We start from the raw sequence: 21,810 nt of genomic DNA, 5'->3' as shown, positions 1-21,810 counted from the left end.
CTATCTAAAGGGAGAAGAATCACTCTTATTAAGGGCACGTTATCTAACCACTCTTTATACTTCCTTTCATTAACCCTGATTCCGGCTGGTGTGGCTAATAGGATGGAAAGAATATTCCGTGCTTTCTTGCGGGGCGGATTGAGGGACGAGAAAAAGTTCCACTTGATTAAATAGGACAAGATTTGAACTCTCCTACCTTTTGGAGGTTTGGGGATTAGAAAGACGAGTATTTTCAATAAGGCCTTACTTGGGAAATGGTTGTGGTGGTACCATCAAGAAAGCAAGGCTTTATGGAGGACAGTGGTTGATGCCAAACTCGAAAGTACTTTGGGAGGTTGGATCTCTAATGAAGGGTGAGCATCGAATGGTGTGGGTGTATGGAAATTTATTAGGAAGGGTTGGGAGGATTTCATTCGCAATTTCATATTTGTGGCGGGGTGTGGAACTAGGGATAGATTCTTGGTTGATGTTTGGGGTGGCGACACTACTTTAAAGGAGGTTTTTCCTTCTCTTTTCAGAATTGCATTGCATAAGGATGCCTCTATTGCTGATTACATGGACTCTTCAAATGGCCTGCTGCAGTGGAATGTGTCATTTACCAGAGTAAGGAAGTGGGAGACATTTCTGATTTCTACAGCACCTTGTATGCACTGAATTTGGAGGGTGGTGTGGAGGACAAACTGTTGTGGACACACCCTGGGGACAAGAATTTCTCGGTTAGATCTTCATATAAGGCTATGTCTACCCACTCTTCTCAAAATTTCCCTTGGAAGTGCATTTCGAAGAGCAAAGCGCCCCTAAAAGTTGCTTTCTTCAGTTGGCTGGCCTTTTACAGGAAAATTTTGACCATAGACAAATTGAGGAAGCGTGGTTTCTTCATAATGGATTAGTGCTTCATGTGCAAAAGGATTGGCGAATCTACAGTCCATCTTCTTCTCACATTGTTTGGGTGATGCCCAAGAAGTTGGTGGACCTTTTGGCTTGTTGGAGCAGAACACGGTGAAATCATAAAGTAGCGGATGTTTGGAAGATGGTGCCCTTATGTCTTATGTGGTGTTACTGGTGTATATGGAATGAGAGGAATGAAAGATGTTTTGAAAATAGTGAACGCTCATTGGAAGGGATTAGAGACTCATTATTCCAAACTTTGTTACTTTGGGTTAACAATATTGTATTACATGGGGGTAATTTTAGTGACTTGTATGCGTCTTTTTTGTTCGTAGGCTATAATTAGGTATTTCTCTCTTGTATACCACATGTGTACTTGGGCTATGCCTAATTTTGAAGATCAATAAACTTTATTAATTATCAAAAAAATATTAAGAGAAATTATCTTCAATTTCGTTTATGTTTGGATGGTTGACAATACCTTCAAGGAGGCAGCTCATACAGAGGGAGAGAACAATTCCTTCCTAAGGGAGGATGAGGCAACTAGATGTCGGACCTCAATAGCCAATTCCCGAAGGAGGGGTATAAAGTATGCACGCGTTCATGAAAAAAATACATGGATGTTTGACTCCAACTTTCACTCGTAGCTTGCTCGTAGAAAAGGAGTCCGAAAAATCAAAAGCAAATTTGCTAACACAATTTTTCCCAAAGAGTCCCTCTTACTAATCCCACAAGGCCATTGGTATAGAGCTACCATCAAGTATAGCATAGCATGTGCGGGGGTCATCGACTAATAGGGGTCCAATACCTCCCGTCAAGCCCAAAGTCTGCACCAAGAAATAGATAGGTCTAATTAAGCCTATCCCACTTCAGGAGAAACTCCATTTCCAGGTCTGGCTTTGGGCCAAGTTTGAATTGGACCAGAATGACATAATATTCATGGAGTCGTATCCAATTCAGGTCAGGCTTGAAACCATGCCTTGTATTTGTTGGCCCAATCCCAGTCAAACATTGTCCATTGGATTTTTCTCAGATTTATACTCCAAAACAAGTCAAAAGAATTTAAATTCTGGCCAAATCCAAGCATGATTTCCAAACCAAACATCCAACTACACCCTCGTAACACAATCTCCACAGCAATAGCAGCAATTATGAATGTCAAATTGGGAGCAGATGGAAACATATATGGCCATGCTCTATAGCATAAATTATGAGACTAAATATGACAAACAAAAAACAGCAGAACAACATGAGGTCATTGATCATTTGCATGGCAACAATCCAATACTCAGTTTACTTTTCAACCTTAGTTTGATAGCAAAGCATGTAGGATGCAAGATTACTAGAGGAAGGTGTTCTTGCAAGCTGTGCCAGCAAAAATTACTAGCTCACCTGAAGATTAGTCTGAGTATTCTCCACTACTTTCCTAGCGAAGTCCTCGTTTTCCAAGTTCATCAAGCCAACCTGAGGAGAGAGAGAAGAGGTGATTTTTGCTATGGGGGAGAGAGATCTATTAGGAAAATACCTCGAAATGCAAAACTGAAATGCAATCATAGTCATCAGAAAATTAAAATACAGAATATGACACTGCATTTCCTGCCTGCAATAACAAACTGATACTTAAATGACACGTTAGAGAGAGGTATGTTGTTTGCAGAGTTGTTCAATGTTCTGTAGAAACTCTATGCTTTATGTTTCTTTATCTAAACAAATTACTGTTATGTTGCTTGAATGGTACTCCGTAGTTAAATGAACCATACTCTTTTGCTTCTTTCATGAGATATAATCTCTGGTTCATTGAGCTAGGAGTTTAAAGCAATTCTATGTCCTATTTATGAAAACTTGAGTAACTACATCATTCCAAATAATACAATAACTTCAGACATTTCCAAACAGTAGCCTGAATAAGCTTTAATTTTCCACAAAAAATTGGAAGAGGAATGGGAATTGACGACTCAACTTCTGCATTGAATAGATATCACATTCTTTCCCCCAAATTTAAGTGTCTTCAGTTTCTTTGTTTGGATGTTTGAATTGAGAGTCCACTTTCCAAAATGCATAAGTTCTCTAATTTTCTATATTCCCTTATCCTTTATAGAAACCAAGGAAAATTCTCAATAGACTCCATCCCATACCTAATATAAATAATGAATATGTGAGGAAGATCACTATATCTTTTTCCCTCAATTAATTTTTTTTTATCAGTAAATAAGAATTTTATTGAAAATAGGTAAAGCCTAGTACACGGGACATATACAAGAGCCACACCCAGTCATGATTGTCTAAAGCTACAAGAAAATCATGTAAATTCATGGCATTAAAATCTATTACAATTGACCAATGGAATAAAGTGTGAAGAAAAAAATTCTACGCTCATCCATTGTCCATTCACGATCCTCAAAACTCCAACCGTTCCTCTCCATCCATATGCACCACCATAGGCAGGTAGGTATCATCTTTCACATAGCTGCAATTTGAGAGTTACCTCGGATGCCTTGCCAGCTAGCCAAAAAGTCAACAACCCTTATTGGCATTACCCAAAAGAGTCCCACTCTCGCAAAGATCTCATTCCATAAGCTCTTGGCTACATCACAATGCAATAATAGGTGATCCATAGACTCACCACTTTTCTTACACATGCAACACCAATCCAATACAATGAGTCGGCATTTCTGTAGATTATCTAAGGTGAGAATCTTCCCAAATGAAGTTGTCCATACAAAAAAAGAAGCTTTTGGGACGGCCTTAGTCTTCCATACATTCTTCCATGGGAATGTTCTTGTAGAGTGTGTCATAAGAGATTTATAATACGATTGTATAGTAAATTTCCCCTTCTTGGATGGTGACCACATCATCTAATCCGCTCCTCCAATCACTCTATAATCGTACACAAGATTGAAGAAATCTGTGAATGTGTTAATTTCCCAATCTTGAGCAGCTCTAAGGAAAATAATATTCCACTGGAGAGAGCCACTAGAGATATTCCCTCAATTAATCTCCCAAGGATTTCAAACATAGTTTTGAATTCCGTTCCATTCTAGCTGGAATGGCCAGAATTTTCCTTTCCAGTGTAGTACCCAATACACTAAACATTCTCAATCCATTTTGTTCCAAATTTTGGCCCGTTTCGACCAATTCCAGACTGTTTTAATGACAATTTAGTAATTTTCTTGAGTTTAGATGGCATTCATGTAATTTTAAAATCTAAAAGGGATTTTGATAAATTTTTTTTTGTAACTTTAAATATGTCCCCTCATTCTCTCTTTTTTTTTTAAATCTCATTATTTTTAATAATTTCTTGGCACCAAAATATTTCGTTCCAGTACTTAAAACTGGAACGATCACCAGAATGGAATTCAAAACATTGAAATTTTTAAATCAAAACATATAAATTGGGACGGAGGATGTACTTGTTAAATATTTAAACAAGACCCAATTATTGTTGGCATATTATTTCATTTCATTCACTTTAGGTTCATAACTTAATTACAACAACACAACTAATGATCTCATAAATGTGCCCAACGTACTGAAATCAGAGTCATACAAAACTAGGAAGCAACCCCTTCTTCCTCACCCACAGACGGATACATTAATAATTACAAACATCTTCAAAGTTCATATCTGAAATTTAACGACGTTTTTATAACTGGTACACAAAAACATCTAGTCCTACAAACACAAGCATTAAACATAATGGAGCTTCTTGAACTTAATATAAAAGCAAAAGGAGAGAAATATGATGAAATGCACTTACCAATGTCCCATACAAAGGAATCTTGTGAGGCAATTGTTCAACACATTGAACAAGGAACTGTGTGGAAGAAGATAATAAAGTAAATACCTCAACAGATGTATTCAATAAAATGTTATGTGATGCAGCAAAGAGTATTAAACAATATTTTCTTATTTGGAATAATAAACACACAAAAAGAGGATCTATGCGTATTGAACAATGGATGCAGGTATCAGAAGAACAAAGAAATAAGGTGTTGAGCATGGAACTTGAATTCACAAACAAGAACAACTTTGTAACACCCCAGTCCCACATTGAGAATATGAATATCTTTCACAAAGTGGATAGATTATAAAGATAGTCATGAGTGCTAAGTTCCACATTAGCTACTTGGTGAAACTTAGCTTTATGAGTGACTCTAGGAAGCTCTAAATTGACTAATCTTTTTGTGGTTCTAATGCAGATATGTCTGGTGCTTTCCCTGGGTCATTACTTGTGGGATATGAGCTAATCCCCAGTCAAAAGTAACTTAAGCCAAGCCATCTACAACAAAAGAGTGTAACGAGGACATCAAGATTTTGAGGAGGAAGATTGTAATACCCCTGATTGAACATAGGAGGCAGTGAATGAGATCCCACATTGTCTAGGAGGGAGAAGTTCTTGTTCTTTTTAATGATTCCAAGGGGCTATAATTGTAGACTTTACTAGTTCTTTTGGGATATAGGTCCAGAAGTGGCTTGGGCTTCCAATGGTTGTTACATGTGCACTGTAGCACATAACATTCTACTCAAAGCTTCCATAACCACCATGAAGAGAAGGAGAAGAGAAGGACTTAATGCTGAAGACGAGAGCTCTTGAAGAATTCAGGTGTACCATTAATCAAAACATAGAATCTCACAGCCAAATGCAGTGCAATACACTCAACCACATTTTCAACTTTCCAAAGTGTGATATTTCTATAATATTCATATACTATTCAAGTGATCAACCAGCAGGTAAAAGTACAGAGTCTACCAATATATTTACATACTACATTATGGACCAAAAAAAATCAACCCCCCCGTCTCCTGATTTTTCTGCTAAACTAAAAAGGTGAGCTTCTCGTTCAAAATCTCCCCACTAAGCAAACAAAGAGTCAACATAAAACCTAAATAAGATAATTATATCTGGAGAACTAAAAAGGGAATCAAACCCACTACTTTTTCTTCATTTCCTCACTAATTGAAGCAATGAGAGGGTACGCGTTTAGTACTAAAAAGAAAGTGAACATTACATCCAAAATATCTTTCTCGGAGTGTTCCAGCTCTCGCCGAAGTGCGCTAAAACATGTTTCCTGCAAGTCGGAAAAGAAAAACAATTCCAAAATTCATCAATCGGGTGCAAAGCTTGTGATAGTTGCTTCATTAGGTTAGTAGAGAGAGCTCGCGAATTGGCAGTATAACAGCGCAACAGTGTTTTGCGAACTAGGGTTTCAGGAAAAAGTACGATACGCGCGCGCGCGCGCGCACATACACGCACGGAGAGAGAGAGAGAGAGAGGAGTACGAACAATGTGGTCTTTGAAGTCTGTAGACGTGCCGTACTCATGAGACTTGTCGCCGATTCGTAATAGAAGATTCTTCCAACTGCTCATTTCCCCCAAATTTTCCTTTCAAAGAGCGAGAAATACAGAGACTTTCAGAGAGAGAGAGAGAGAGAGATTTGCAGGGTTTTACGTTTGTACAATTTGGCATGGAACTTCACTCACTTGAACCCTAATCCGAGCTGCCCAGCTGGCCCGGCCCGGCCCGGCCGACCCATTTGAGTTCTCTTTTCAGCTATTCTCTGCCGTTTATTTTCTTATTTTTTATTTGAATTTGTTATTCTGTTTATTCTTTCCCATTCATTCATTCCATTTACTTGACAAGAGATATATATGAATTGAATAAATATAGATAGAAGTTATTATTGAGAGCATCTATTTTGTACACATGATGTAGTATCATGTAGACCACACATATTTCCAAGTGAGTGTTGGGAACAATCAACTAAAAGCAGTCACGCAGTGAGTGCAAAATGTGTACTGATATAATGACTTCTCTCTAACATTACTCAATTGAGGGTTATTATTTTTTCTTTTAGAAAAAATGAGGAACGTTGCAATTTAAAAAAATATATATAGGCACTTGTCAAATGTGATAGTTTAGAAATGATTTCAAATTGAGTAATAATTTGAGCAAATTTGGTTTATTTTTCCTTGAAAATTTCATCTTCATTTTCCATTCAAAGTTAAAACAGTAGTATAAAAATGAGAATTTCCTAACTTTTCATAAAAAAATTGGGAGAAAAAATATACATTTCCATTAGAGTGACTTGGAGAGTATGTTTAACGTTAAAATATGAAGAACAAAGAGGTAACTACCAGTACATTACTGGTAATTACTTCAATATTTTAGCATATGTCAACTATTTTATATACTCCATCTGTTGAAATATGAAAAACAAAGAGGTAATTACCAGTAAGGCTTCCAGCTAAGGAATAAAGATTTGTCTATTTAGCAGTGTCAACATGGATCCGATTCTCTAGAAGAAAGTTGGGATCACAAAAATGGAGAAGAAAATGAAATGGAAGAATCTTCCAAAATTGATAGTTGATTTTTATTTTCTTTCTCTTTTTTGGTTTCTGTTAGGGCTGAGCTCTGATTCCGGCGTCGGAGTAGCCGTTTCTGAGCTCCGACTCCGAACGAAATCGAAGTTCGACTCTAATCGGAGGTCGGAGTCCGACTGTCTATTGGACTAAAAAATCATAATAATACTTAAATAAATAATGTAGTCAATTTCTTTTGTTAAATAAATTATATGCAAAAATAAATTTGATCCATTAAGATTAATATGATCACCAAAGCCCAAGTCCAAACCTGTAACTACGACTTTATATAACTACATAAATTATTAAATATGATCACCAAAGCCCAAGTCCAAATCTGTAAAAAAAAAAATACTGAAAAGAAAAAAAAAAGCTTAAATACAATAATTTAAAAACTAAATAACATGTATGATGTAGCCATAAGTTATAACAGTCTCATTTATAACGTAATAACAACATTAACATAAATATTAAATGCTCATGTCACTCAAATCTCAATGGTTCATTGATCTGTGATCATGCCTGAAATGAAGATAGAAAGTTACAATCAATAATTGATAAAAAAAAACTAAAAATGGTAAAAGTAGAATTACATTCTTACCAAGAAAGGAGGTTCTCTCAACTTCATTCCAACTCTCAAGGGGCGTCCGTCTCAGACTCTCAGTCACGGGCAATTATATTAGGGTTCACAATTAGATCTATAAAATTATAAAAAATAGAAGTTAGAAACATTAAAAATAATTAAATAATCATTTAAAAGCATATAAACTTACTTGATTCAAGCCTATAGATCTCGGCATCAACACCAATGATATCTAGTCCAATGGGCGTTTCACTTATCCAATTCTGTGTGCAAACGAGGGCCTCCACAATTGACGGTGACAATGAACTCCGATAAGCATCCAACACGCGACCTCTAGTGCTAAATGCCGACTCTGAGGCAACCGTAGTGACAGGAATTAACTTTTCACTAAGTTAATAGCTGAAATACATCATCAGGTGCCTCGACAGCTTCCATAAAATATCGTTCAACCTCAGATGTACAATACATAATATTCCTTGTTGACATGAGTTGATGATACTGCTGGATAATACGATGGCCTCTAACCCCTACAGATGGGTCAGTATCACCTGATGAAGCTGTCGACCCCGTCGGCCTCGAATGTGAGGAGCTATCAGCTGCAGATGAAGGCTGACAACTATTGCTATAGTGATTATATAGGTCATCAATATCACTTTTTAGCACTCTAATAAACTCTACAACCTTCACTGCCATGAGGACGGAATTTATCCAAAATTCTAGAACGGCCAGCTTATATCGGGGGTCAAGGATCACAGCCACAAATAGCAATCTATTTATATTCTCAATATTCCCACAATATTTATCATATTTGGTCTTCATCCTCGTAGCAATAACAGATAACAATCCATCAGAGTTAGTACAACTATTTTCCAGGTGGAAGTGAAGCTCCGAGAGCTCGCTAAAGAATGAGTTCGCAGTCGTATATTTGGATCCAGATAGCAGCATGGATGGTTATGTCATAAAAAATTATTAAAAATTCAACAAAGTAGCTCACACTGGTCCAATCATGTGCGTCCGCATGCACTAAGCCTCTGTCCTGCTGACTCCACCAAAGCATACATCAGGCCCCCCTCCTCGACCTCTATTAGCTCGAATGTTTTTTGGTACTTCTGTGCCACATCCAACATTATGAATGTAGAGTTCCATCGAATCGGAACGTTCAAGTACAACATACTAGAACATTCAATCTTAATATCTTCTGCTATTGCCTTAAACTTGGCAAGCCTTTTAGGGGAACTCCTCACATATCGTACAATGATGCGGACTCGGGTAATGGAATCATCAACCTCTTTTAACCCATCAACAACTATGAGGTTGATAATATGAGCACAGCATCAAACGTGAATAAACTCGTGGGCCCGAATGACATCATCTCTCACCATCGTGTTCTGCTTAAACCAATCAATTTTTGTTTCATTAGTACTGGCATTGTCAACTGTAATACACAACACTTTTTGAATTCCTCAGTCCTTTAAACAATCATTCATCTTCGCCCCAATGGATGCACCTTTATGATCCACAATATCTTTAAAACCAATAATTGTTTTATGCAAAATCCACTCATTGTCAATATAGTGTGCTGTGATACACATGTAGCAGACGTTCTGTATGGAAGTTCATGTGTCAGTCGTAAACGACACTCTCTAGCAAGTGGTAATAAACATCTTTCTCATCTCCGCTTTGTCTTTCGCATATCTCTTCATACAATCCCGCATTACCGTATACCGTGATGGAATGAGAAATCGTGACTCAACAAAATTTAAAAACTTTCGAAATCCTCTTTTCTCGACTGTAGTAAATGTCATCTCATCAGTAATTATCATAAGGGGTGTAAACTCAAACCGAAAAACTGGTCCGGACCGAACTGAACCGGACCGGTTTTACTAGTTTTGAACCGGTCCGGTACGGAACCAGTTTTTAAAATGTAAAAACTGGTCAGTTCCGGTCCGGTTCCAGTTCCGGGATTTTTTGGACCAGACCGAACTGGACCGGACCGGTTGATTAAAAAAAAAAATATTTTTATATATAATTTTTATACAAAATATTTTATATATATTAAATATTAATATATATAACTTTTATATATAATGTATAATTATAAATTTTTATGTGAAATTTTTATATATAATTATATATATTCATATATGAAATAATTTCTTATTATAATTTATAAATTATTACATAAAATATTAATACTAAATCACTAAAAGTTTATAACTAATACTAATATATAACTTATAACTATACCAATAGTTTAATATTAATATTATTATATAGGCTAATATATTAATAAAAGTATAAAACAGTTTTTTTTTAAATCATTTTTTTTTTATAAACAAATTTTTCATGACAAATTGTGAAATTTACATTTTAAAAAAATCGAAAAACCGGACCGGACCGAAAACCGGTAAAACCGGAAGTACCGATTTAGGAGGGTAACCGGTGCGTAATCGGTTTTGAAAAATACAAAACCGGTACATACCGATTCGGTCCTAGATTTTATCCAAAACAAGACCGGACCGGACCGGTTACACCCTTAATTATCATCTCTGTAAGCATGTTCATCAACGTCTTCTCACTGTATTGAGATATGACCAATTTCTTAGTATGTGTACCATCAGTGGCTATAGAAGTTTGATAACTGAGGTTAGTCTGATCAGTGGCTTGCAATCACTATGTTATCTTATATTGTTGGCAACCATTTAGATGTGCTGTTAATACACTGGTACCTTGCTTCTTTGAATGGCATCCACAAAGTGATCCGCAGTAATGACATCTTGCTACTGGGTTTGCAATATCACCAGAAATTTTGGTAAAATGCTCTCATGTCCACGACCTCTTTTTAGAAGGATGTGGTGGTTGATCTTATTCAATGAGCATCTCCTCCTCTTTGTTGAACATATCTTCATCCTCTATATCAACTGGGAGTAGGAGTCAACTATTCGTACAAGATGCAGCTGCTCTAGATGTGGCTCTAGGGGTGGAAGTACCCACCGGTGTAGGAGTTGTAGTATTGGCATTAGCCACAGCCCCTTGTTGACGATCCATATTAGAATCAAAGAAGCTGAAAAAAAAATTAGAAGCAAAAAATTAGTTTAAAAAATAACTAGGCTATATTAAACATTCAAATTAACGCAAAAATATATGTGGTCTTCCAATATAGACTCCACTGGAAACATTTTTTTTAACTTGAGTCTCGTATTTATTTATTTATTTTCTAAAAGATTATACAACACTTGCGCATTTAACGATTACAAATATCACTTCTTTTATCTTTATTATTTTGTATTGAATTTGGGATGAACTATGAGTACCACTTTCTAAATGAATTTCAGTTGTAGCCTACTAAGGAATGGATTATTTGTTTTATTCATAACATGGTATTCATTTAATATAAAATATAAGATATATTAATAATTCTATTTAATATAAAATTATTCATTGCAAGAGGGCACATGTAAATACTATTTATGGCAATGATGGATCAGTGTACGTGGGTCTCAAGCACCAATAATGAGGCATGCCAAAAGATCCCATTTGATAAAGCAAAATATTGATCATAACACACTGTGCCTTGTCGAAGGTACTAATATTTTAAGTAATAAGTTCATCCTTGGTTTAAGATTTTGAGTGAATCTGAAATAATAAGAGTTTAAATAAATCTCAGCATCGATGTGTAGGTCTAAGAGATGAAAAACAATGTTTGCCTATTTATCTATGTATGCGTGTGTGTAAAACAAGGTTTACATGCTAAGCACTGAAATTGACAATACCCAGGACCTGAAAGTTAGAGGCAGAGAGGCCGGGCTTTAATGCTCGAGTTTAAAAGGCGAGGGACGTGTGAGAACATCACAACAATTAATAGTTATATTTATCAAGTTTTACAATGCACATGTAAATACTTATATTTATCAAGTTTTACTTAACGAGCATCAATACACTAGTACTCAAAAAATAATACTACGCAAAATTTATAATGTTCAATACTTGCTCCAATATACAAAAAAATAAAAAAGAAGAGTAAATTTCAATACTTGCTAGTTGGCAGTTGCTACACAAAATTTGCCCAGTCCAAAATCATGAAGTTACACTTTGACCAAATTTCATGTTTGAAAACTACTAAATTAAGATTATATTATAAAGAACATATGTGAATTTAAAGAAGAGTGTTGAGAATTATACTTGTAAGTGTTCATTAGTCGGAGTAACATCTCTTACACATTTTATCAAACACTATGCATGCATACACCACAACTTACAAACACATCATACATTTCATTAAACATATTTCCTTACTACAAATTTATAAAATCAATTCAGAAGAATCACAACAAAATACCAACTCACAAGAGAGTGAGAGACGTTTACATAAAATTAATTAATTAAACTACTTGATTTAATTCTAGGGCTCGGAAGTTCGAAACCCCTCACTCTCACCGTATGCTGAAGCTGAACGGAGGCTGAAGCTTGGCTTGAAGTCGCACGGAGGAGCAATGAGGAACGGTGGCAACAGAGACGTGAGACACGAGAGAGACGTGAGATGTAGCAGACGAGACAAAATAGAGAAGAGAGAGGGAAGAAGGAAGAAGAGAATGCGGGGGGGGCTCCTGCGTTTTGGCCCCCTCCGCGTGATAAAACGACGCTGTCCCACATTAAGTGGAACGACGTCGTTTTTTTTTTTTTTTTAAATCCAGATGTAAAACAACGTCGTTTTACATCTGGATTTTTTTTAAAAAAAATTAGAGTCGGAGTTATGGAGCTCTGAACTCCGACTACGAAACCTATTCGGAGCTACTCCGAACTCCGACTCCATCTAAGTCGGAATCGGAACGGATGTCGAGTGGAGTCAACTTTCTAGAGTCTGTTTTGCCACTGATGTAGGATTGGTTAGAATATTCTTTTGTAAATACTTTACTAGCAAGGACAATTTTATAGTATATATATTCAAAGAATGAATTAGAATAAATACACAATTCTTCTCCATCACCTTTCTGTTTCATCTTACTTATCTTATTTACATAATTTTCAGTCTACAACTTTTTCAGTTATGGTATCAAGAGCCATGGTTTAGAACAATCCTTCAAGCACAAATGCCAATCAAAACCAATCCACCAATACAAACGTCATTGACCCATCATAGCCAAACAGTCAGTATTTCATTGGAAGTAATGATAGCTCTGGTGCCCTCTCGGTCACGCAAAAGCTGGATTTCAGCAACTATTACTCCTGGGCAAGATAAAAAATAAATTTGGTTTTGTCAATGAGACTATTTGTGAACCACCAAATGCAGATAGTCCATTAACAGAACCATGGCTCCGTTGTAATGACATTGTCATCACCTGGCTACAGAACACGATGTCAGCAGATATAAACCCAATCACCCTTTATGCTGAGACGGCTCATCAATTGTGGTTGGAGCTTGAGCAGCATTTTGGACAGCAAAATGCACCACATATTTATGAAGTGAAGCTGGGAATTGTAACCTTGGTACAAAATCATGACACTGTGAGAATGTATTTTTTAAAATTGAAAACTCTGATCAATGAATTAATAAACTATGAGTCATTTCCTAATTGCACTTGTGGAGAGTTGAAAACTGTTGTGAGTAATCAAGAAAGAGATTGGGTGATGAAATTTCTATTGGGTCTTCATGATTCGTATAAGGACATTAAGGCTCAAATTTTATTGATTAAGTCATTTCCAACTCTCAATGAGGTATATTCAATCATCCAGCAAGAAGATGAGAAGATTTATGTTGAAGCTCATATCAGCGAGACAATGGCACTTGCAACACATGTAAAAGATATGGGAAGGCAAAATGAATTCTCTCAGAAGAAATATTATTGCACATTCTGCAAGATGTCAGGACACTCCATTGAAAGATGTTTCAAGGCAAACCCCAATAAGCCAACATGTACATATTGTCCAATGCCTGGGCATACATAAGAGAAATACTTCAAAATACATGGATACCCTCCAGGCCACAAACTTTATGGCAACAACAGAGGGAATTGAGACTTTGCAACTCAAGCCACTGTTCTTTTGTCACCTAGACAGGAGCAGGTAAGTGACAATAACTAGGTATCCTTGACTCATGGGCAATATGCTCAGCTTATAACTTTGCTCAAACTTCAACACACTCATGCTTACATTAATTCGGTTAATCAAGTCCAAACCATCACTCCATCTTTGTCAAATCAGGCTGAAATGCCCAAAATCTTTGGTATCTCTTTATGTCTTTCTATTTATAATGCCAAAACCAATGTTGTTTCTGATGTGCCTTGGATTATGGACACTAGAGCAACATATCATATGATTTGTTCGGCTACATTGTTCACAAGCATCAGGGCAGAAATCTCTCACTCAGTGGCACTCCCAAATGGAGATATTGCCACTGTCACTCATGTTGGAACTGTCAAAGTAATATAAACCTTGATTTTGGAAGACGTTTTGTGTGTTCCATCATTTTCTTTCAACTTGATATCTGCTAGAAAATTAACACAAACTTCTAAATGTTGTCTCATTTTCTTCCCTCAATCATGTTTTGTACAGGACCTTTCAACTTGGAAGACGACTAGAATGGGTGAGGTGAGGCAAGGTCTATATCATCTTCTCCAAAAAATGTCTCTCTCATAGGCATAAATGAAGTCTTATCCTCCCTTAGAAATAAAATAAACATTTTGACTTCTATTGTTAGAAATCACGATGATTTTAGTCTCTGACATTATAGGTTAGGTCATCCTTCAGATCCTAGAATAGAGTTAATGGAGCTTGATTCCATTCACAAAGCTACCACTACAAAGGAGCCTTGTTCTATCTGTCCTTTAGCTAAACTCCATAAGCTATCCTTTCCTGTTAGCCAACACAAAACTCAAAATAATTTTGAATTTGTTCATTGTGACTTATGGGATCCTTGTAATGGAATTGCTCATGATAGATCAAGATATTTTCTCACCATTGTAGACAATTTTAGTCATTGTACTTGAGTTCATTTGCTAAGACTCAAATCAGATGCTAGTAATGCTTTGCAAAACTTTTGTATTATAATTGGGACTCAATTTGGATCCAAAATCAAAGTTGTAAGGAGGGATAATGGGGGTGAGTTTCATATGAAACATTTTTATCTTGAGAACGGTATCATTTACCAAAACTCCTATGTAGAGACCCCACAGGAAAGTGCAGCAGTAGAAAGAAAGTATCAGCACATCTTAAATGTGGCTAGAGTTCTAAAGTTTCAAAGTGGGATCCCTATAAAGTATTGGAGTGATTGTGTTCTTACAACCATGTACCTTATAAACAAAACTCATTCACTCTTCTTCAAAATAAGACGCATTTTGAACTCATTTTCAAAACCAAGCCAGATTATTCACACCTTGAGTGTTTGGATGTCTAACTTATGCTTCTACCCTCACTCATAACAGACACAAACTTGATGCAAGGGCTAAAAAGTGCATGTTTCTGGGGTATCCTTTTGGGATTAAGGGTTACAAGTTGTTAGACTTAGAAACTAAAAAGCAATTCATTTCTAGAAATGTCATTTGCCATGAAAGCATATTTCCTTGCAATGACACCAATAATGATACAAGTTATACCATATCAGACCCTCTTAGCTACCTTTCACTCAAACTATCAACATTGATTTAGACTACTCAAATGGCCAAAATCTCCAATCCAAGGTTCAAACTACAAAAGAATTTAACCATTCACTCGAAAACTTTGATCCTGAAGAAGAGATAGAGTCACCTCCAGAGTTTTCCCAAAACACCACAACCATCTTTCATTTTCCTAGAAAATCCACTAGAAACAAAAAAAGCACCCTCACATCTACAAGACTTCATCTGTCAGCAGGCCAGTCCTCACTTCCTCATTCACAGGAGTTGAACAAGGACAAGGTTCCTACAAAGTTAGGTAATCCTTATCCTTTGTGTGCTACATTGTCATATCATAAGTTGTCAAGTAATCATAAAGTATTTGTCACCTCTATTTCAACACATACTGAACCTAATTCATACCAACAAGCCCAAAAATGTGTTGAGTGGCGAGAAGTCATGAAAGCTTAGATAGATGCTCTATAATTAAATGATACTTGGGTTGTTACTGACTTACCTTCAGGAAATGTGGCCATAGGATGTAAGTGGGTTTACAACATCAAGTTCAATGTGATGGAAGTATTGAGAGGTACAAAGTCATACTAGTGGCTAAAGGATATACGCAGCAAGATGGATTATATTATCAGATTATCATGAAACCTTCTCTCCCCTGTTGTAAAAATGGTGACTGTTCGTACTTTACTAGCTGTGGCAACATCTAAGGATTGGTTTTTGCAACAATTTGATGTAAATAATATTTTTTTACTTGGGGATTTAGAGGAGGAGGTATACATAGAGATGCCACAAGAGGGCCAGTCAAAGGTTTGCAAGCTTAAGAAAAGTCAGTATGGATTAAAATAAGCTTCATGACAATGGAACTCCAAGCTATCTGATTTTATTGTTCGACAAGGATTCCAACAGTCCAAGGCAGACTATAGTTTGTTCACAAGAGTCACCAAAGATTCATTCACTGCAGTTTTAGTTTATGTGGACGACATCATAGTAGCTGGCAATGACATGAACATCATTTCCTCACTCAAAGGTTATCTCAATGACAGATTCAAAATCAAAGACCTAGGGGTGTTGAAGTATTTTCTCAGTATAGAGGTAGCAAGATTAGAGAAATGGATTTATATTTGCCAAATAAAATATGCGTTGGACATATTGCCAGATTCTGGCACAATTGGATCCAAACCAACAAAATACCTCTTGATCAAAACTTCAAGATTTCGAAGAATGAAGGAGAGCCTATCCTCGATCCTTCAATTTACAAGAGACTTAATTGGAAGATTGCTATATTTGACCATAACCAGACCCAGCATTTCATATGCAGTCCAATTGTTGAGTCAATTTATGCAAACTCCTAGGCTCCCACACTTGAATGCAGCTCACAAAGTACTAGTATTGAGGTACATTAAAGGAGCTCCAAGGCATGGATTGTTTTATCCCTCGGCATCCATCATGGACCTTAAAGCTTACAGTGATTCAGATTTTCATTGGCTCTACTTTGGTTTCTTGGAAATCCAAGAAACAGAACAACATTTCTAAGTCCTCAGCTGAGACCGAGTATAGGGCCATGGCCAGCTTGTGCTATGAATTGAGCTGGCTACAGTACTTACTTCTTGATTTACAAATAAAACATCCTCAAGCAGCTAAGTTGTTTTGTGATAATAAAGCTGCATTGCACATTGCAGAAGACTTGGTCTTTCACGAGAGGACTAAGCACATAGAACTCAACTGTCATTTAATCTATGATAAGGTTCAAGATGGGAGTATTGTGACTAAGCATGTGAGAGCAGTGCCTCTCAAGTCGTTGATATGTTGACCAAGCCCTTGTGTTCTGCTAATCTCTTCTCTCGTTTATCCAAGATGGGAGTAGAAAATATCTACTCTCCATCTTGTGGGGCTATTGAGATATGAAGAACAAATAGGTAATTGTTAGCAAGGCTTCCAGCTAAGGAAGAAAGTTATGCATATTCAACAGTGTCAACATGGATCAGAGTCTTTAGAAGGAAGTTGGGATCTAGGGATGGGCAGCGGGGCCCCACACCTCGTTGCCCTGCCCCTGTTCGCCCCGCCCCCGCATGCGGAAACCCCGCCCCGCACCTTTTTTTTAATATAAATATTTATTACTTTTACTATATATAAATATAGTAATATGGATTAAGTAAAACTTTTACTTAATACTTTATGTAAGTTGTAGTGTAGTAAGTTGATTCTTTTATAAATTTTCTTGACAATATAATTCTCACACTTAAGCAATGTAGGACTCTTGTATTACACTACAATTTACACAATATATGTACTAGCAAATTTAAAAACTACATAATTTTTAAATTATAATCATATTTACAAATTTAAATTTACAATTTGAGTCCACAAATGTGTTTTTAATCACTTTTGGATTTAAGAATAATTTTTTGACCTAGTGGAATGTACTAATTATTGAAGGCGTGAAAATCCCCCCCTCTGGCCCATGCAGGGCGGGGGCGGGGAGGGGGCTACCCCGCACCTTATGGTGCAGGTAGCACCCCTATTGGGGTCACAAGAATCGGGAAGAAAATGAAATGGAAGAACCTTCCAAAATTGATAGCTAATTTTTATTTTTTGGTTTCTATTACGTGTTTTATACAGCCTGCTAGAGTCAATTTTGTCACTGATGTAGGATTGGTTAGAATATTCTTTTGTAAATGCTTTACTGGCAAGGAGATACGTATAGTATATATATATCTTCGAAGAAGGAATGAGAATAAATACACAATTCTTCTCCATCACCTTTCTATTTTATCTTGTTTCTCTTATTTACATAATTATCAGTCTACAAGTTTTTCTTTTACCTTTAGGGATACAAATGGTTGGTATCAAATTAATGATATGGAAATGACATCACTAATTAACCAATTTATTAACCGAAGTATACCGCCCACTACTAGAGTTCTAACCGCGACATGCATTATTCCATTTGATTCCTAGACTAATTTAGATCTTCAAGATCTAATCATCCATGCTTGTCTAGAATTGCATATGGGGTAGTTCTACGTGTTTTGTAGATGTTTGTGAAGTTATAATTGAGTCGTTCCTCCGTTTCCACCTATCTTATTAATTTTCTGAAAACTCTAAATCGATACACTCACTTATCCAAGTTTGTGGTGTAGGAGACGGAGGTCTTCTTCAACTGCAAAGCCAATTAATCCAGAATTGGTGCAACCACATGCATCTACAACAGCTTTTCACAACTGCAACAGAAAATTTTGAACAAACCTCTTCGAGGACTATCAAAAGAAACCATATTTATGGTTTGGTAATTTTCTCTTAGACCATATTGCATTTTATTGGCCAAGAGAACATGCATGGAATATGCGAGACTCTCAATTTTCCCTCCCTATATTTCCAATTTAAACGTATTGAACTTTCTTTCTTCTTCTTCTTATTCTTTTTTCATTCTTCTTTTTTTTCTTTTTTTTTTTCATGAAAACGGTTTAGCCGAGTCTTTATTGATTATTGAAACCTCACTTTAGGCGGCAGAGGAAAACTATACTACCCACCCAATTGGCACTACCAATAACAAATAAATTACCTAACGTAACAACAACGACCTATCAATGGAACCCTGCAACGTCGGTGCCTCCGTGGCATATCTGTAGGAAATACGTCGCAGACACAAAAAGTTGCCAAGTATACAAACGTAGGAATACAACGTAATTAATTAGGAGTGTAAAGTACTCTGAAAGTCTTATAAGCCAAGTCCCCTGCACGTCTGGTTGACAGTGCTAATTCATGCTATTAGCGCCTGAATTGAGTGATTTAAACGTGACTTTGCAACTGATTGGGGGATCAGGAGTTGAGCTACGTGCGTGCGTGCGTACTGATCAAACTTAAAAAGAAGAAAAAAATTCAAAAAGAGTGAAATTAATAATGCTGCCCCATGCATGCACGTACGCGCGCTTTCCCTTTAATTTGAGGCAACTCATGGCATATCTAGTTTTTTGAAAAGCAAATTGGGTTTTATAAATGCGTACGTAACTTCAATAAATATGAAGCACAAATGCTTGAGTGTAGCATTCGCAATGTTCATATATCTATCCTCATCCCTTCCCCCACTTATCTCTCTCTCTCTCTCTCTCTCTCTAGGACTCTGTGTATATATACACATATCTCTTGGCCATCACCACATGAAGTTGAGCAACACATTCATCAGCCATACCAAGATTTGTGAGCTGTGAGTGTGAGTGAGTGAGATCAGATGGCAATTATTCATGCTAAGTACATGAATATTAGAAGAAGCTTGGGCATGGCGATATTGGTTATGGTTGCCACAACCCTAATGCGTGGGAACCATATTCAGGTGTCAGCACAATCATGCGGAGCAAGTAATATTCCAGTCCTTGTAGCTGAATGCTCTGATTTTGTTGGGAAAAATGGGCCAGAAGTTCCACCATCTCAGGATTGTTGCGCAGCGCTGAGGGGAGTTGATATTCCATGCATGTGTAAACGTTATGCTCAGCAAATCGAAAACCTTGTCAGCATGAAGAAGCTGGTCTTTGTTGTTCAAACTTGTGGATTAACAGTTCCGCATGGACTGCAATGTGGAAGTAAAGTCGTCCATTAACTCATGACTACTTTTCTGGCTGCTTCTTGATGATCATCATGAATGAACTCATGACATGCATATTCTTTCCTTTAAAAAAAAAAATCATTTTATATAAGAAAAAAAAGAAGAGAAAAGTAGTTTGGAATTAACAGAGGCATAATTAATCCTAATACTGTGATATGATTCTTTCAGGCTCTACAGTTCCCAAGGCGTGATTGCATGATGAGCTTGAAGTCGGGGGTATATGGATGCAGGCTACAGGCTGCTACGTACATGCCGCGCGTATCTTAAACTCTACATTATAAAATTGTCAGAATAAGCCTGAAAGGCATACATCTAATTTTCCATGTAATAATTGGGATCATGTGCTTCGACCTTTTCCAGCTAGCTTTCTAATATATTATAAAAATATCAAAATTTTCAAAAGAAAAGAAGAAGAAGAGAAAAGTAGTTTGGAATTAAATAGCAGTATTATTTTGGTAAACATTTGTTCCATCCATATTATTTTTCAAAAAAAGAAACTCTAAGATTAGCTCGAGCAAATTATCCATATATTGCAGATCAATTTAAAATTGGCTATAATATATATGATCTTTCGGGATTATTCTTTAATTTTTTATTTTGTCATGAAAAGAATATATATATTTATGCATATGAAGAATTACATGATAGCAAAACCTGTATTAATTCTAGGGCTGTACAGAAACCGACAGCACCGGCCGCCACCGACGCAAACCGACCGGCCGCATCAGGAACCGGCCGGAACCGGTGAAGAACCGGTCGGCGTGCGGTGGAAATAGCTAGAAACCGATGTTCAGCGGTTCGGTCTCGGTTTGAAGCTGGACCGGACCGCTGAACCGACCGATATAATAAAATCCTTTTTTTTTTTTAATATACCCTTATCAAAACGGCGTCGTTCCACTTAAGTTTAAGTTGAACGGCGTCGTTTTAGTTAATAAGTACTGCAACTGATACTGGAAACGACGCCGTTTGGCATTAAACCAAACGTCGTCGTTTTATTAAGGACGTAAGAAAAAAATAATAAGTCTGAAACGACGCCGTTCCACTTAAACTTAAGTGAAACAGCGTCGTTTCGTTAAGAGCTTTCTTCTTCCCCGATCTTCTTCTTCCCGAAAGTCTCTCCTCTGCAACCCTCTCTCTCTCTCTCTTCTGTAACTCTCTCTCTCTCCTATGCATCTCTCCCTCTCTCATTCTCTCTCATAATTATCTCACTAGAACTGCCAAAGAACCGACGCCGACCGAGAACCGGCAGAGAACTGCCTCGATCGGTGTCCTCCTCGCCATCGACCGGTTACGGTCGGCATCTCATCCACTTTTCCAGACGTCGGTCGGCGTCGGTTTTGCCCAAAAACCGCGCCGACGACGTCGGTTTTCACCCCTAATTAATTCTACATCCAATACTAGTATGAAAATTTCTTTTAGATCTAATATTGTGCTGCGCGATCGATTGGGATTAGCTTGTTTGGAAATATATCTCATTCCAAAATTATCATTTCATCTCATCCAATCTCATTTCCAAACATATATTTCAAATACAAAATTTTCAAATTAATTATTACAACTTTCTCAAACTTTCAAACAAAAACTATAAAACAATTCATGAACTTTTTTAAATCTCCAAATAAAAATAATATTATAAAACTATATCATAATAATATTTTAATTTTAGAATATTTTTTATTCAACTTTTTCTTTCTATGTTTTCAAAACTCGAAAAATACTCAACTCAAATTATCTGATCACTACTATTCACAAACTATCTTACTACTATTTGTAA

The 21,810-nt window shown here is 36.7% G+C and overlaps 2 protein-coding genes across 2 annotated transcripts in view; one reads left to right on the top strand and one right to left on the bottom strand.

Moving 5' to 3' along the window:
• LOC108994638 (nuclear cap-binding protein subunit 1) overlaps positions 1 to 6,348 on the bottom strand; it is a 28,048-nt gene extending 21,700 nt beyond the window's left edge. Inside the window, exons 1-4 of the mRNA XM_018969925.2 lie at positions 6,173 to 6,348; positions 5,898 to 5,957; positions 4,646 to 4,702; positions 2,281 to 2,352 (exon numbers count right to left, since the gene is read on the bottom strand). Of these exons, the coding sequence (XP_018825470.1) occupies positions 2,281 to 2,352; positions 4,646 to 4,702; positions 5,898 to 5,957; positions 6,173 to 6,256 (273 nt within the window). The 5' untranslated portion in view covers positions 6,257 to 6,348. The remainder of the gene's footprint in view (positions 1 to 2,280; positions 2,353 to 4,645; positions 4,703 to 5,897; positions 5,958 to 6,172) is intronic.
• A 13,181-nt stretch (positions 6,349 to 19,529) lies between these two features.
• LOC108994601 (protein MEN-8-like) lies at positions 19,530 to 20,624 on the top strand. The gene is made up of 2 exons (XM_018969878.2): positions 19,530 to 20,013; positions 20,205 to 20,624. Exons 1-2 carry the CDS (start codon positions 19,665 to 19,667, stop codon positions 20,225 to 20,227), a joined length of 372 nt encoding a protein of 123 aa, XP_018825423.1. The 5' UTR covers positions 19,530 to 19,664; the 3' UTR covers positions 20,228 to 20,624.
• The last annotated feature ends 1,186 nt before the right edge of the window (positions 20,625 to 21,810 follow it).

This window comes from Juglans regia, chromosome 14, assembly GCF_001411555.2.
Source record: "Juglans regia cultivar Chandler chromosome 14, Walnut 2.0, whole genome shotgun sequence".
Classification (NCBI taxonomy): domain Eukaryota; kingdom Viridiplantae; phylum Streptophyta; class Magnoliopsida; order Fagales; family Juglandaceae; genus Juglans; species Juglans regia.
The sequence above is the reverse complement of the archived record's forward strand: the minus strand, read 5'-3'. Positions and strand labels throughout refer to the sequence as shown.

Coding starts and splice junctions, on each gene's coding strand:
- LOC108994601 (XM_018969878.2), top strand. CDS start 19,665: ATGGCAATTATTCATGCTAAGTACATGAATATTAGAAGAAGCTTGGGC. Junction 20,014..20,204: donor GCATGGACTGCAATGTGGAA/GTAAAGTCGTCC, acceptor TGATTCTTTCAG/GCTCTACAGTTCCCAAGGCG.